General features: G+C 37.9%; 2 protein-coding genes across 6 annotated transcripts in view; one reads left to right on the top strand and one right to left on the bottom strand.

Moving 5' to 3' along the window:
• Positions 1–656: 656 nt before the first annotated feature.
• LOC134534284 (sn-1-specific diacylglycerol lipase ABHD11-like) lies at positions 657–9,469 on the bottom strand. 2 transcript variants are annotated; one of them, XM_063372601.1, is made up of 6 exons: positions 9,315–9,469; positions 8,502–8,649; positions 6,602–6,775; positions 5,553–5,726; positions 4,282–4,469; positions 657–952 (listed from the first exon to the last, which is right to left on the bottom strand). In XM_063372601.1, the coding sequence occupies exons 1-6, from the start codon at positions 9,413–9,415 to the stop codon at positions 814–816; spliced, it is 924 nt and encodes a 307-aa protein (XP_063228671.1). In that variant the 5' UTR covers positions 9,416–9,469; the 3' UTR covers positions 657–813. The 2 variants fall into 2 exon arrangements, with proteins under 2 accessions (XP_063228671.1, XP_063228672.1); XM_063372602.1 differs by having other exon boundaries at positions 657–989; positions 9,315–9,457.
• Positions 9,470–13,166: 3,697 nt separating this feature from the next.
• Positions 13,167–18,004, top strand: part of LOC134534283 (COP9 signalosome complex subunit 1) — a 27,217-nt gene continuing 22,379 nt past the window's right edge. Inside the window, exon 1 of one of the 4 annotated variants that reach the window (XM_063372598.1) lies at positions 13,167–13,511. In XM_063372598.1, coding sequence (XP_063228668.1) covers positions 13,479–13,511 — 33 coding nt within the window. In that variant the 5' untranslated portion in view covers positions 13,167–13,478. Of the gene's footprint in view, positions 13,512–13,651; positions 13,879–18,004 lie in introns of those variants that run through there. The other 3 variants (XM_063372597.1, XM_063372599.1, XM_063372600.1) reach the window with 3 other exon arrangements.

Raw genomic sequence — 18,004 nt, 5'->3', positions numbered from 1 at the left:
GTTGTGTGAAGTCTTATATTATTTGGTTATTATTTTTTTATTCAATTTTAAATACTTTACTTAAGTTAGTTAAAAAACTTCTCCATCCTGATATAACAATAATTTCTTTGCAGTTCAAGCAGTTGGTATTTTCCATTGTTTGTAGTGGTAGCCATGCTCTAAATAAAGCAAGTTATGTTTATATAACTTTGCCATGCTGGTGATATATTAATATACGATGTAATAGATTCAAGAAGGTTATTAAAACATACAAAAGATGTTTAAGTCTGATATGTACGGCTGGCACCCACAGCTAAGAAATGATGCAAGTTAAAAAGTACCTTTTAGTACGAAAAATGAAAAGGTTACTAGTGAATTTTTAGGTAATGACAGGCACACTCATTTGTCAATAATATTGGTTGAAAATTAACAAGCGTAGCATGAACGCTGATTCAACTCAATATCGACAAAATCTGCTTCTACTGATTCGTATCGGCACAGCTCTACCGAGTACCTACCTCTATAAGTTGATGTTAAACATCAGAATTACGACAGATTTAATTTGACAACTGTACGTGAAAATATGGTCACTGTTAAAGCCCAAGTGGACGGCGTTATGTATCACCACTGGAAAATAACATCCCAAATGCTCTTTTTGCAATTTAAAACCAAATTACTGCTAGTCATCACAAATTTTATTTTTAAAATATGTACATATTATTTGACATGATTATTCACATATTTTACAACTCTCAAGATGAGGTAAGGTCCATCCACCAATGACCATGTCTACTGTGGTCCCGGAACACAGAGAACTACCGGAGACAGCAACCACTACGCGGCGGTCAGGAACCGCGTGACGATCGCGACAAACTCCCGGGGCTTGTCGATGTGCACGAGGTGCGAGGCTCCCGCCACGTACTCAAACTGCGCAGACGTGAAGATGGACTGTACGGCAGGCTCGTCCTCGGGCCTGCGACAACGGTCTCTCGTTCGGTACGTACTATCTTCTACGCACATTCATACCAAGATACCAAGACATCGAGAATTTATGCCTTCAACCGCATAGTCTCACACTTGCAAATCAGCCTGAACACACAAACGAATGTGAGAGACAAGAAATACCAAACAAGAATCACACTTACAAATAACTAACTTTCACATATAGAGTAATTGTTTTTAAAGTTTGAGCAGGTGGGGATATAAGATGCTTTAGGTGTGTTTAACAAACTTTATGTTCGAAAATATTAGCTAAACATAATACATATGTATTCCAAAATGAACTAAACAAATTTCCTGGCTTTGAAAGAAACAAGGGATTGCTAATTGAGAGGATATCATTTGACAACCGACACAAATTATTTTTATTCACTGTTATAAGGAGAATACATGAAACATGATGACAATCAGAATATAAAATAAATTCAAAATGCACATACGTACTATCTCGTTTAGGAAATCATTATTTTCGAACGACTTAAGAGAGGTATTGCAGTAAATCTTCCCTGTAATAACTGAAGGTTCCAAATTTAATTGTATGTATTTGTTACATGGGAGTTCCTTACAGCGCCACTCTTGGAAACTATACATAGAATTTTAACAATTGTTACAAAACCTGCAAGGCATTTGTTTTAGCAACTAGTTTCTTAAATCAATCAATTTCTAACATTCATTGTACATTTTCATTTGTATTACAGATGTACTTCCCAAATGCCCAGGCTTGCACGCGACTGTACATGCTTGCAGCGAGCTTACGGAACTAGATACAGTGAAAAGACCACACGCACATAGGCGTGCGCACGGTAGGTGCCACAGGTGCCTTGGCACCACCATTAGGGTTAACGTTATTTTGTTTTTTACAAGCAGAAATAATACATACTTACAAAAATCCGTATTATTTCCAAAAAAATATGTTTTCCAATCGTGTCGAGTCATAACACTATCAGTATATCAATTATCAATCGAACCAACTATACACACTGAAACAAGCCAGTTGCAATTACTTGTGTTGTACACGCGGGCCGTGGCTACGAAACTTCTGAAAAGTAAATACTTCTCCTAGTTCTCCTCGAATTACATAGAATGCGCGCTCTGTGTCCACTGTTCACTCCATTCGGCAGGCGCACGGAATAATAGCCGTCGTCCGCCACGGTTTATTTAAAAAAAGAGAGAGAGTTTAGTTAGTTAAAAGGATAGGCTTACTCGATGACTTAAATGCAGTCGCCGACTAAACATTTTTGTTGTATTCCAAAAGTTAAAACTTTTGCCCACTCTTGTTTGTGTATTTTTATTATTTTAATATTTTACATATTTTAGGTATGTTACATAAACTCCCTTCATTTGTTGATTTTAAAACTTAACATTTGAGAATGTTTTTTTTCTAGCATTTATTTGGCGTCTTCAGAAAAAAAGTAATTACGGTTTTTCAAAGCCACCAGCATGAATTCCGTGCAAAAAATTTGTACAATTTACTTTATGGCTCAACAAAGCTGAAAACTGTAAATAGTTTAGTAGTTTTCCCGGTGATTATAACGTTCAAAGCCATAATTTGTCATAAAAAATGTTAAAATTTTTACATCTGTGTTTATGAATGTTTTTGTTCGGAAACACCTTAAATAGCACAATTTTGCGCTTTCAAATCCAAAATTTTCCGGGGGAGGACCCCCCCACCCCCCGCTTTAGGCTCGGGGTCCGTGAATGACAGGGCTGTTGTGTAATCTGGCACCACCAATACTGAAGTCCTGCGCACGCCTATGCACACGCATACTGGATTATCGAATGTCAATACCGTTTTGACGGTAATATCAAGTGTGAAAATGTGAATTGTAAGCCCCTAGAAAACAAGTGATCCTGTACTGAAATGAAACCCTACGGTAATGATAAAACACTCAATGATTTTAAAAAAAAAAGCTACAATCACTGGCCGTGCAGTAATGCGACTGGTTGCAGGGACGTAGCTAAACTACCTATTTCCCACCCGGGGCAAGAACTCATCTTGGCGCCTCCTTTTGTTTTTTCAACCCAACCAAAACAAAACTTTTCCCGACATTACCTCTAATCACCCATCACATTTTAATTCCACTATTCCAAATATTTCCGATTTGACTTACGATAGTAAATTTGCAGTCAATTCATTTTTAATACATTGCAAATTGGATACTATGTGAAAAATACCAGTTTTTAATTATTTCATGATATACATGTATGTATCGTTCGATACAAATAATTAAATTCATCCAGGGGCGAAGCCAGGGGGGGGTTTTAGGAGTTCTAACCCCCTCCCCCCCACCCTTAGCCATTATTTTTTTTCTTATCTGAAAGCAGGTTAGCTAAAAGCCTGGGTGTCTTACTGCTATCACCGGCCACTGCACTGGAGGGGAAGTGTAAGCGAGCCCTACCGATTCTCCTTCCCTTCCCCCACCCCTGTCGCGAGCAGAAGCTATAAGGTTGTGACGCCGTGACGGGTCCCAAGTTTTCAAATATCTTACACCTACTGTATTTAACCAGCGCGGTAATTATAAGCAGGTGGTGACTGGGTAACTCTTCAAGCTAAAGCTAATTGTTTCCAGGAATAGGCCAGTTCTGCCGAAACCCAACCATTTTTATTCTTTTTTTTTTTGTATTGTCGAGCTTCGAGCATGATTTATGATTTTGAGGGGGACGTGAACAAGGCACTTGGATTGATTAAAATATATATAATTAATAACTTACTTCATCACTCGAACAATTTTTTAATTAAAAAATTAATAATATATTTACCATTACAATATTAAAAGTTAAGTACCGAAAAATGCTCAAATAGCACTATTTTACACCTTAAAATCCAAATTTTTCCGGACCCCCCCCCCCCCTTAATAGAGGGGGGTGGGGGTGGGGAACCATCCTTCCTAAACCCCCCCCCCCCCCCATACACAAATCCTGGATACGCTACTGAATTCATCTGCCATTTTTAATTACATTAATAACATTTAATATATATAATTATATATATGTTTTTTTTAAATTGTAATAAGTACCTGTTGTTAATGTTGCTGATCAATCCAAAACAATTTCACTTTAGTTGGTATATTCCTTAATTTCCAGAAGCTGCAACTCTACAAACTTCACAAGTAAAGTACCATTTAAAACATTTTAGAGATGTCCCCAGGAAAAAAAAATAAAAAAAAAACCTAGTATTTAGCCTAGATACAGATATGATTTACTTTGCTAATTTATCCCACTTGGTTAAAACATAGTTACCTCTCTCTTGCTGAGCATGTGACTACGGAGCACAACGCCAGGGCACGGCTGACGACGACTCACCTGACGTAGTCCGACAGCTGGCCGGCCACGAACAGGGTCGGTCCGTCGTAGCTGCTGCCCGTCTGCGGGAAGTTGGTCACGTGGTCGAAGTTGCGCAGTATCGACTCCAGGTTCACCCTCCACTTGTAGGAACTGCCGTCGCTCGCGCGGACTAGGTTCATGAGCAGGAACTGTCGCAGTCCCGCGTCCTGGACAGACCAGGTGCAACCTCAGTCCTGTAGGTCCACTGCGACCGGTTTCACAGTTAGATGCTACCTAATAATATTAAATTATTTTTCAAGCCATCGCCTGACCGCGACCTATCGGTGCCACGACCACTCAAAGCTAACGACCGACCTGACTACCGCCATCCACGATGGAGGGAGGTGGTCACGTGTACCCCACAACCATCATACCCAAGCTTAAAAAATACTTTCAAAAATCAGTCAACCAAAGCACAAGCTACAAAAAAAAAATGAAATAACTCTGCATAAATACAACTAACGGGGCTTTCCCCACTCTTGTCGCTTTCATTTTGCGAAGAAACATTTGACCTTGAGTTCCCACGCCAGGTGGGGAAGCCACAGTTTCTGCCTCTCTCTTCCTCACTCTAACACTGATGTTATTTACTGTTGCACTGGTCATCATGCTTTCAGACGACGGATAACAACAAAACAAGTAAAAGAAAAATACGTGACTACACCTGGAAAATTAACCAACCAGCCCAATAGGTAAAAATGACTTTTAGCAGCTTTAAAAAATTTTAATTAAGTAAATTAACATACATACATGAAAACATCAACTAATGAGAAATAAGAGCAAGACAACACATTGCTAACATACGACTAGATCTGAAACATATAATCAGCCATTATTTACATTTAAAATTATCAAAATTATCTATGCCAATGTTTCATTTTGTGGGCTTAGTGGAAAAAAGTCGGTAAGTCCAATTTCTGGAAAAAGACTGTTAGTTCACTTACCAAGTTTTGCTTGCCTAGAATAGCATTATAATGGACTTGCCGAAACAAAGCTAGAAGAAAACGTCCACAATCATTCATTATTTGGACTTCCGAACGTTTTCTTGGCGAAGATATTGCCCTTACAACTTCATCTGTGAAGTTAATGCATTTTCACAAAAAAGTGGACTTACCAACTTTTTCCACTAAGCCCACAATATGTTACAATGCTACAGGATTACGACCCTATGCCTGGTACCGTGATAGCAGTCGGAAGCAAACGAGAACAACTCGGTGGAGCCCTCGGGGACGAGGTGAGAACTAGACACGTACCGGCACGGCGCCGGACAGACGCTGGTCGGCCAGCCGGCGAGCCTGGGACACGGGCAGGCCCGGGTCCAGCTGCAAGGACTGCATGGCCGCGAGGTAGCGCTGCGTCTGGGCTAGGCTGGGGCTCACCCTGACGGGGCAGATGTCCACCACGACCAGCCGCTCCACCAGCTCTGGCTGCAACCACACACGTCCTGCTTCCTGCTCAACCTTCACGCTCACATTCCCCTTTCTGGGCTGCATCGCTTTTATAACTGAACCCTGTTTGGTAGCCATACTCTCGCAATTCCCCGTGAGGGCAGCAGCTACACATCGCTTTTATAACTAAACCCTGTTTTGGTAGCCGTACTTTCGCAATTCCCCGTGAGGGCAGCAGCTATCAATCGCTTTGATAACTAAACCCTGTTTGGTAGCCATACTCTCGCAATTCCCCGTGAGGGCAGCAGCTATCCATCACTTTTATAGCTAAAGACTGTTTGGTTGCCATACAATCTCTGTTGGAAATAATTACTTACAAGTAATTCTGTTACGCGTAGCAATTACTTTTCATGAAAATAAATTATACATATGCATGAATGTTACAATTTTTAAAATTTAATTCAACCTCTTATCGGTAGGAACTGGTAAAAGAAAAAAGTGCTAGGCAAACATCACTCAAAAGGTGTCATCTAACTTGCTTACTACGTCTAGTGGGTTCTCACCAAGACTACCAAACAGATATTTAAAGGCTCTGTTTCACCTGCCACGCTGAATTTTTATTTTTTAGCTAGCTAAAAAAATGTGGAAATGAAGTAATTCTGTATGTGTAATCCAGGTACGGTCACCCCCAAAATGAATGTCTGCCGAGTAACCACCAACAAAACTAATCACACAAAACTATTAATTATAAATATTTGCCTGATTTTTTTTTACAAATAGCAAATATCTGAAAGAAAAATTTCCTACAAAAAACAAAAATAAATGCTTATATAATGCAGAACGTGAATAAATGGTCCGGATGGAAAATAACGAAATGACGACGCAACAAGCCAACCGAGGGAAGCAGTACCCACCCAGCTGAGGGCGAAGTACATGGCCGCCCGGCCGCCCATGCTGTGGCCAATCAGAGACAGCCGGCCCGCGCCCAGCCGCTCCGCCAGCTGCCGGATGTCGCGGGCCATGTGCGGGTAGCTGTGGTCGGGCGAGTGGGGGCTGTCCCCGTGGTTGCGTGCGTCCACCGTGACTATCTGCAACGCAGGCCCCGCCCTCGCGTTTCTCATGGCTACACGCAGCATTTCATGGTTTTATTTTTTGGTCCAATTTCGTTTTTGAAACAAGAGGATTCCTGTGTTGTTTTTTATTATAAAAAAATAATCTGTTTTGTATTACTTGCTCCACCAGAATTAAAATTTTACGATAAAATAATTTGTAATAAAATGGTCTACAACAGATACATTCAAAAACAACATTAAAAAAAAAAAATTACAGAGCATTTGAGGTTTAAAAGTGATTCAATAACAGATGCACAATAAATCAAATCAAATTAATTTTCCATGCACTTGGATATGATATTTGTATGGAAATGACAAGTCTTTGAATTTAAAACATCAAAAGATTTTTTTTTATGAATTCAATTCGTATCTGATTAAATGCTTCTTAATTCCACGATATAACTTGCATGTTGGCACTATAATGGTGTATGCTATGTTTTGGCATGCTTTTCGCTGCTATTCCAATTTTATTGCAACTCACCACACAATCTTATCACTACTCTTAGCGCTCAAAGTGGAACGAGAAATCTAGAATCTACCAATGAACGATGAAGTGAGTTGTTGGACTGTGATAGCGTATCTGACATCTTTGAATGATTCTTGTATTGGGGGAGCTTGTCTAAATAATTTCATGGACACACACCTTAGCTTATTTACACTGATTGTCAGATTAAACCCTCAGTCTTTGTTGTCCGTGACTGAGGTTTCTCATTGACAACCATCATGAACCAACAATGACGTTATGTCCGTGAAATTAGTCTAAATAAAAATAACTGCTGCCAAATATCCTTCAATATTAAGTAATTACAAATTGTACACTACGAATCATGTCTCAAGGCTTATCACACTGTTAAATTCCTGTGAAAATAATTAGCCCACATCAGAAGTACCGGAGATGTTTGCAGATGACTGTGTGATGTACGAAACAGCAAGTGTTTCAAACAAGCTAGAGCGCTAGTCAATGAAGAATGGAATGACAGTTACTACAGTACTAAAGGAAGGCAAGTCTGGAAGGGGCGGCAGCTACAGGAGGCACTGTGTCGCTAGTACTTGGGGTCAACCGGGGGCGGGACATGCCGGTACAGAGGGAGTTGGGGCTGACTGATCGGCAGGACATTCAGGAAACAGGAAAGAGGGCGAAGGCAACAGGGTACTCCACGCTGGTGATGCTGATAATGCAAGCACGTGGCAGCAATTCAGGACCCGCATCTGGCGATGGGAATACGAGAGCTGGAGAAGGTACAGTACTGGGCAGAGAGATGAGTAATGAATGTGTGGAGGAGGAGGAAAGAGGAAGAGACACACAGACCTTCAGTAATGGTAAGGAGAATGGGAGGAGGCAGTTAGAAAGGCTGAGGAAACTGTTCAAAGTGAAGAGAGCAGTTGGGGAAAGCTGGGAGATAGATTCCATCAAGGTGTATACAGAGGGTTGCTCTCATATCTGGTATGGACAGGGTCAGAGTGGACTGTGCTTCAGGGCAAAGTACTGTAAGTGTGGGGTGCAAAGGGCGTACAGAGAAAACTAATGTCGGGAAGGATTAATTGACAATGGGAGAAAGCCCAATTGCATGTGTATTTAATCAATTTTTTTTGCCACCTCATAAAATAGGTTTCCTGTAAATTTTTTTTGTGTGGAAGGGGTTGAGACTGCTACACCTGCCACTGCAGCTTGCCGAGGCTTGGAAGAAGTCCACACAAGTACCTTGCGCCCAGTGCTGGCGCACAGACTCCTGGAGACGGAGTTCCAGTTGACGCGCGACCCCATCAAGCCGTGCATGATGACCACGGGACTGGCTCCGGAGGGCGAAGGGGGTTCCAGCACAGTGTGTGCCATCTGCACAGGCTGCACACTGCGAGCACACACTCACGAATTTATGCCCATGTCCCTGCGACTCCCTACTATTGGGTTGACAAATGGCCTGTGAGATTCAACTTTGCTTCCAGCTCATATTTTGCAATCCACCCGTAACTAGGTTTGCGCAACTCCCATAAAAACTCACTCCTAAACCGTAATTTCGAAATTTACTGTGATACCCCAAATGTGCCCCGAGATTGATCAAAGAATCCTAACAAAATGTAGCTACTAACAACAAAGTGTGGGAATTATTCTGTATGATGAATCCAACCTTATCCCTTGATCCATATCTTGTATACGTTTATCAGGTGGTACATGATGCTTACTGTTTTAATTTTGAACGTCTAAAGATCTTGAACATAAAAACTTGTGATATAAAAATGAATCATTATGTAGGTATATGAATGCAAAAATTTACAAGACCTGACAATTTATTTGTAATGTGATATTTGACTTTTGGTAAATATGTAGTTGGGCGGTATTTGCGAAAAAAATATGTTAAAAATCCGAAAATACTTTTATTATATGCTCTTTAACTTCCTATTTTCATTAAAAGCGGCGGAGGTAAGAAATTCCAAATACTTTAAATAAATTAAGTAAATTAAATAAAGTAAATTGACAAGACAGTTCGATGAAAACGTTTGTAAATAATAATCATACCTTTCGACATAATTACTAGCAAATCTTTGAGGTTTTTCAAATACTACAACTCTATTTCTAATGGTCCTAAATAAGATTTTGAAACATTTTTCCTTGAACATAATAAGTACTAACAAAACCGGTACCACAAAACCATAGAGTAAATAAACAAAATTGCGACTAGGGATGAAAACGATACATCGATGTTTCAAAACATCGATGTATCGTTCATGAAGCATCGATGTTTTGAAGAGCGATACATCGCCAATATAACAACGAAAAAGTCCAAAAACATCGACATCATTCATCATTAAAATTACCCTAGTTTTTTATAATAATTTGGCTATCATTTCATGAATATTTACTGAATATATAAAAAAAACATTACGATACGACATTTAGTTTTTAAGGTACAAATTTTTTAACTGTCTATATTTACTATAAAAATCTACATTTTTAAGTAGGTATCAAAAACGTTGTAAATACTGAACTATTTGGTTGATTTCAGTATCAATTTTTTTCCAGTACTTTAAGATGTGTAAAATCATTTGTTAAAAATAAATACCGTTAAAAAATTTTGTTTACATAAGAATTTTCTTTTAAATTTTGAAAAATATAGTGGAAAAGCAGCGAGACTTTATGGATAACTGCATAGCTTGTTGTACATACAAGCTATTGATTGGTACCGATACGGTCTCGCTAACTCTATCGAGAAAATTAATGTTACATTTTAAACCTGCACTACACTTCATGCTTTTTCCCTATTTTTTTTTTCAATTAAAAATAAATTGTGTAAAATAATTATTTTTTAATGATTTTATACTTCTTAAAATACTGGGGAAAAAATGATAAGGATACCAACCATAACGGTTTAGCATTTACAACATTTATTTATAATTAAAAATTGTAAGTTTTATAAGTATCGAAAATTAAAGAGAAAAAAAGTTTCTTGAAAACTAAATGTCGTATCGCAATGGTTTATGGATAGATAGATCTCTCGTGATCTGTACTATTTACAATATATTCATGAAATGCTAACCAAAAACATAAAAAACAAGGGTAATTTTATTTTAAGTAAGCCTGTGTCTTAAGGCTGCAGTCTGCCCGGGCACACTCACGGTGCGCATAGCTTCAGGAAAAACAACGTGATTTGAAAACTACTAAAGATATCTGAGTGGGGTCTGTTTACGAAAAGCATTTTAGTGTTCGCTGAATGCCGAAAGGTACTTTTGAATTAGGATTAAGTTTTTAAACTGTGTTTTTAGTAGAGTGAAAATGACTAAAAGGCGTGTTTTCGGAGTAATTTTTAGTCATAAAACAACCACTACAGAATCTTGAAACCACTTAAGGGCAGTGCAGTACACCTTTATCTTCATTTCTCCGCTATATAATGTTATCATCCCGCCTCACTAACAGGGGCGTAGGAACCGGGTGGACAGGGGGGACGTGTCCCCCTGAACTTTTTGTGTGGAGGGGACTGTCCCCCCCAACTTTCTAGACTGTGATATTTTTATTTTATAATATTATTCTAGCCCAACTTTATTTGTAATTTATTCACTCTTAAATTATCTTAAGGAAACAATAATAATTTTAACATCGATATATCCAATGGTTAGATACAAAAACTGCTTAAAAAGCGCTATTTTGCAATTTAAAAATTAAAATGGGTTTACATGACATCAAAATCATTATTTGTCCCCCCCCCCCCACCCCCCCCCCCCGGCCCAACGTTATGAACACAGCTACGCCAATGCTCACTAACACACATAAACCCCGAACAGACGGCCCAGCTTTACATACATTTAAATTACGGACATTCCCTTTTAATGTTTACCTTTATTTCTGCTAATGTTGTGAAGTTGTTGTGGATATAGTGGTCAGGAACCTGTATAGTAGTAGGTATGGTTTTTGGCTACATACTATAGTTAAATCATTTAGGCATGTTTTTCCTGATATTTAAAAACATCGGTTAAAACACCGATGTATCGGTTGTCAGAATGATTTTTTTTGACATCGATGCTTTTACGAACGATTTTGTATCCCTATGCTTTTTCGTTTGAATATCGATATACGATGTTCGTGTTATCGATGAATTTAAGAGCGCTGTTGCATGAATCATCAAAATTTCAATTATTTGTTACATGATGTGTGTAGAGCTGTAGCAAACCGTATGTATTCGTTACTGAGTAACGGGTGCGGCATCTAGTACCGAGTAACGAAACGTTACACACGAATGCATTTCGTTACTCGCATCTTTCGTATGTTTTACGCATGCGCGCGCTTATTCGTTACAAAGAACGATGTTTGTTTATTAATAAAAGTATAATTTGGAAATTCGTCGTCCAAGTTTTTTACTGTTTATTAAAGGTATTGTGTGTGTAGACAAAGTTTTAGATTCGAACAGAAACAACGTAAGAAAGTATTTTTTACAACTTATAAATATGTATGTTTTTGTTTTTTATTATCGCGTATTTTCACGTTTTATGTTCTTATCTTAAAAGATATATTATAATAAAGCCGCTCTAATGAGATTTAATTGTTTCTTGGTTAACAAAAGCTGTTAATTATCAAATATTTTTAATTGTTTATATTCGATTTATTTTTATTTACGCGACGTCATACTGTACGCGTACGAAATACGACTCGATTCGTTGCTGTTACATAACATAGCATGTGCCATGTTATGCGGTATCAGAAGTAACGAGTAACGATACGAAAGTAACGAGTTCTAATTGTTATAGTAACGAATACATACGGGTACACATTTTTTCGTTACGTTTACACCTCTAGATGTGTGACATCTTTCGGACGCAATGCCCTTTCGTGTCACAGCTTAAAATTGTTGATAGGGTGGAAACTAAGAGTACCCCGAGAAAACCCACATATGGTTCTAAAATTTAGTAAATTTATATTTAAATTTACTACAAGTATTTGTGTGTTTTATTGAGCGAAACTCGATCGTAAAATAATTCCTTACGTAAAACTGATTAAAATTATAAATATTTACGTTAAAAATGGTATGTTAAAATTTTTTTTATAGTTTATGACAGAATATATTGCTTAATATAAAATATAATTGAAATGAAATATTTAAAACATTTTTATTTAAGAGTGACATCTAGTAAGTGCAGCAGAACTACTATATTTCATTAGCTATCGTTTGTGTTAAAAAGATTCGACGTTTGAAATTTTACAAATTATTATTCATAGTTTATTAAACGTATACCCTATAACGTTAACAATTAACGTTCCATGATATTTGTAGTTACTTTCTTTTTTTCTTAGCCTATAAAATAGAGACAAAAAGGTCGTGACATTATTTATAATATTACGTAATAAATATTTCATTAGAAAATAAACTCGTGTATTACATAGTAGCGACAGATGAGTGAGATGCTCTATAGTAAGGTTAATTCTATTAACGTAAATGTGTATCATAGATTAAGTACTTGATAACAAATTAATTTAAGGAAAAAAGTTGGTAATTTTTATATTGGCGAAGAGAACGACAGATATTTATATTTTTTACATTGCACACAAGCAGATGTGTTAAACATAAAAATTCAAATTATGATTTGTCTAAGTTAAAAATACTGACGAAATACACATTATCGTGCCTCAAATTAAAAGAGCTTAATGAAATTATGTTGTTAGTGTTTTAATATAACATCGTCAATATGTATATACATCATATAACCTGTAGTAAAGAAAGCCATTTTAACAAAAACAATTTATTCAAACTTTTATGAGATGTGATATGATAGATAAAATATGCTTTGTTCTAAAATCACATTATACTGTACATTACAAAAAACACAGACTTAGATGATATCACATAATCAACCAGCAGACGACTTGTCTTCGCAATTTTTCAATGTGAGGAGGAGCATCAATGACAAGACATTAGTGATGGGAGAACTTCTTGCACCGTCGAGAAAAACGGCCAATTTCTACCTGTTTCCAGCAAGTAAAACGCGCAAGGGCGCTCCAAGAGTTAAAAGTTAAAAAAGAAACTTCGCATAGTACACATCTCTCGGTGTGCTTTTAGTTTTCTGTTTATATCTAAGTAAAATAGAATGTAAACAGTTTCTTTGATTTGCAATAAATAAAGTTATTCATTTTGAAGTACAGGAAGATTAATGGTTTTGAGTAAATTGTGGTTGAATTTGATTTCGACTTAAAAGAATGCCCTTGCCCATTCAAATGTCGTTGTACCAGGTAAACATTTGTATTTTTTTTCTTTTTGTTTTCTTTTATTTTTTTCAGTTTTGTATTGTGTTGTACTGACTTGATATGTATTTCGGAAATGCACGGCTTAACATACTTATTAAATATAACATTAGATTTTTTTTTTTTCGACTGTTCAGCTTGGAGCAGCCGACCTCCATAGCGTGGTCGGTTGCATACCGGCCTACTGTGCTAGGGGCTCTTGAGTTCGAGTCCCGGTTAAAGTGTGGGTGTCATTCGATGTACGAATATTTGATTGATGAAATGATAATTCAAAGGCTTCGTCTAAGTAAAGACATATAGTACTGGTTGTGAGCGGAAGCCAATAACCAATTAAATAAAAAACTGCATGGAACAGGTATTGTGTGGTAGCGGTAGAGACGTGGCTGGGTAAATCTGTATTGTACGGATTAGCGCCAAAAAAAATCGTACAAATATGAAATAACTTTCATTATATGCTCTTTTACGTCCTCTTTTCAAAACCGCCTGCGGAGATTAAAAATTCCAATTACTTTTGGAGATATCGCCGTTCTTATTTTGCAATACAAGCCCTATGTAATCATTCAACAGACGCCATTTTATATTTTGCCGTGTGTGCGTGAATGCCTAAATAACAGAAATTTTCCATTAGGTAAGGTTAGTTACATGATAAATACTTCAAAATAAACGGAAATTAAAAATAATATTAATTAATTTTACTTGTATAGTTTTAAGTATTTATAATGTAACTGACCTGACCTAACAAAACGGGACAAAGGTAGATTAGGTCAGGTCAGCTACAGTATAAATACTTTGAAACTGAACGGACATTAAAAATAATAAAAATTAATTTTAATGGTTGTTTACTTTTAAAGTGTTTATAATGTAGCTGACCTGACCTAACAAACCGGGAAAAAGGATGAACAGTAGGAACTCACGTAATTTTCTTTTTACGTGATGTAGTCGTTCAACTACGTCGTGAAAAAAAAAAAAAATCATACTTGTAAACAAGCAACAATGGTGGAACGCGGGAAGCCTACGATTCACTCATCCTTCTGGACATACCCGAATACTCACGTTGGCAAGCCTTCTTTCAACAGACGAGAGGCAAACGCCCGATCGTGCATCTTCGGTTTTTTTTTTTGTTTATTGTAAATAAATATGCAACTCATGAAAACTAATGGTCAATTAGGTTATGTTAGCTACATTATAAATACTTCAAAACATTGTGGATGGTTGATTTGGTTAGGATAGCTACATTAAAAATACTGTGAAATCATGTAAACGGTTTCCTAGCGCTGGATAGCTACATATTAAAAAGTTATTTGCTAAGCAACCATAAAATGATTTTAAATTTTTTTTTTATGTAGCTATACTTACCTAATATAACCAACCATCCACAGTGTTTTAAAGTATTTTTAATTACTTCTTGCTAATTTTAAGAAAAGAAGGCTTGCCAACGTGAGTATTCGGGTATGTCCAGAAGGATGTGTGAATCGTAGGCTTCCCGCTGAACTCCGCATCAGTGCACATCACGAAAATTAAAAAATTCCATATCTCCTAAAGTATTTGGAATTTCTTATCTCCGCCGGGTTTAATGAAAAGAGGAAGTTAAAGAGCACAGAATAAAGGTATTTCGGATTTTTAAATTTTTTTTTTAAAAAAAATTGCCAAAAAATGAATATTAAAAAATTCTATATCTCCAAAAGTAATTGGAATTTTTAATCTCCGCAGGCGGTTCTGAAAAGAGGACGTAAGATAGCATATAATGAAAGTTATTTCATATTTGTACGATTTTTTTTGGCGCTAATCCGTACAATACAGATTTACCCGTGGCTGTTTTAGGAGGATGGTTGTGAAGAGTTGAGGGATAAGTAAGAGATATAGAAGGGAAACGATTAAGCAAGTGTTGATGAGGGAAGTCAGTGGTGAAAAAGGAAGGGGGGGAAGGAACTACAGGTACTGAGGCATGCATGGGTGACCATGTAGATGTGAGAGAATCTGTGATGAGGGGGCGGGAGAGAATAAATTAGGCTGCTTGCAGGGTTTGATTTAGACTTGGCAAGAATGCAGAATAAGGTAAACAGAAAATACCGGAGGTTGTGATAGGAAGCTAAGTAGACCGAGTCAAAATATTGATCAGTGCTGTCCGTTTTCAAAGGCTGAACAAACAATTCTTGCAGTGTGAAATTCATTTTTTAGCGTTTACTCTTGCCGTACAGTATAAATAAATATTATTGAACTCCCACAACTTTCACAAGTTAAAAACAATGCATGAACACAATGAACATAAACAATTGACAAACATTTATTTTGGCACTGTATATTTACTTTGCCTAATACTTAAGTCAGTAGATTCGGATGTCGAACTCGAAATTGTAGACGGCAGTTTTCAGTGCGACAATGTGGCGTCATTCACATTAGGATAAGTACACGGACGGCCCACATTTTCAGACTGTTGTAGAAGGGCCTCAAAGACACACACACAGAACTGTCAGAGAAACCACACTCATCATTTTCGGGTGATGCCACTTGGCAGACTGACTCAGGAGAGGTCCTACAACAGCTCCCTAGTGACGAGAACTGGTGCTACAGGTACATGCATGATGCACAACATTTTGATTCCTGTTATTTTTGGTCCCCTCTCGGAATAATTTAATTTCCTGATTGGGTTTATTGTGTTTAAGGTTGCTTTCCTAACTAAATATAACAAGCCGTTTTCAATATTTTTACAATATTTAAAATGAAGTTAATGTAACCAATGAAACTGTCCAAATTATTATGCTGTCTCAATATTAGTTGTTTTACAGTTATTATTATTTTTATAAAAACCTTGTACAAGATCTGACACATGTAAAAAATGTCTAATGGATCAGTGAACCTTTAAATCAGTATTATATAATAAGTTGAAAGCAGATATGTGGACCAAATGGTAAAACACAACCTATCACTATTTGAGAAAGGGCAGCAGCGGAAGGAATGGGGGAACAGCTGTGGGTGGAGGACGAAATTAGAAAGCTATTGAAAAGACTGGACAGGATAAAACTAATTGGAAAGGATGTGATAAATGGCATGATAAAACTTGGGATGAGGACATTGTGAAGTACATATGTGGGTGCTATTCAGTAGATGACACGAGGAGGTAAGAAGCTCACAGTAACGGAAGGAGGCAGTGGTTATGCCAGTGCAGATGTAAAGAGGGGACTAAAGAGAATCCCGCAAGCTAAGGGTCGTTAGCCTCACATCAGCAGTAAGAAAGATGTTGGAGTGTGTAGTGCGGGGTGTCTCAGGGGTAATGGACGAGAGGGTTTAGAAGGGGCTGCTCGTGTTAAGGAACGGCGGGCAGGGTTGCTGGAGTGCTATGCACAAGTGTCGACGTGAGTAATCACTGGCTTGAAAAGGCTTGCACTAAGGTGCAGCATGCGGAGTGGAAGAATGTGGCAGGACAGCGTGCGGGGTCTGCTGCTCTTACCATCGCATGGGACACCTGTGCGGTGTAGAGATATGTGAGGGTTGAAGGACGGTGAAAAGGGAGGGGGATGCTACAGGAAGCTTTGGAAAGATTGAAAAGTATCAAAATGAGGACAGGATAAATGTGGGCAACACAAGGGTTGTTGGGTTCACGAAGAAGAAACGGTGAATATGAGACGGTACGACTGCTACAAGTACCCAGGAATAGTGCATAAAACTGCATAAAATGGAACCGAAATAACCCAATATTAATGAAATAACACAATTTAAATTGAAACGAAGACAATTAATCAATATTTTGAATTGTAACGAAATAAATCAAAAGAAATGATTGAAATATATTGAAATTATTTCTAACTCTTCATAACCAAGTGATACAATCCAATCCAAATAATCTGAAACGAAACAAATGGGTTTGGGGGGTTTGGGGGGGGGGGGGGGGGTAACTTGCCGTGGGTTTGCTGTGAAGGCGACTGAGGGGAGGCAGCGGTGTACTGCGAACACACCATGGTGCGCTCCGTGCTGGAGTGTGCTGCCGCGGTATGTGTCCACACAGCGGTGCTCACTGGGTAAAGTGCGGAGGGGGGCGGCTGGGTGGGTGAAGGCAAGTGGAGGAGAATATGAAATGATGTAAAGCTCGTAATGTAATTAGCCCTTCACAGTTGATGAAGGAAGTGCGGCGGGAAAGTCTAAAAGACAGAAGGCGGACGATGCAGTTAGTGGAGTGGGAACGTGGGGAAAGTTAGGACACAAGTTGAAAAAGGAAAGTCTAAATGTCCAGGAAAGTTTTCAGAGAGGGGAGAACGGAAAGGAATGAAAACTCATTGGTCGTGAGAACGATCTGTGAATGTGATAGTTTAGATGAGGAGAGGTATTATTGGCCAGGAGTGTGTTACAGTTCAGAAGGTGCGTAAGGTTAAAGCAGAGTGAAATGTTTGCTACTGGGTGTTTCGCCTAACGTCAGTTGGATTTAAATTAAAAATCAAATGAATATTTCTTGAAAATTTGTCAGTAATAATAATTTACCATTCAAG

The sequence above is a fragment of the Bacillus rossius genome, chromosome 7, assembly GCF_032445375.1.
Source record: "Bacillus rossius redtenbacheri isolate Brsri chromosome 7, Brsri_v3, whole genome shotgun sequence".
NCBI classification, from domain to species: domain Eukaryota; kingdom Metazoa; phylum Arthropoda; class Insecta; order Phasmatodea; family Bacillidae; genus Bacillus; species Bacillus rossius.
Note: the sequence above shows the minus strand (reverse complement) of the source record. Positions and strands in the feature narration are given on the sequence as shown.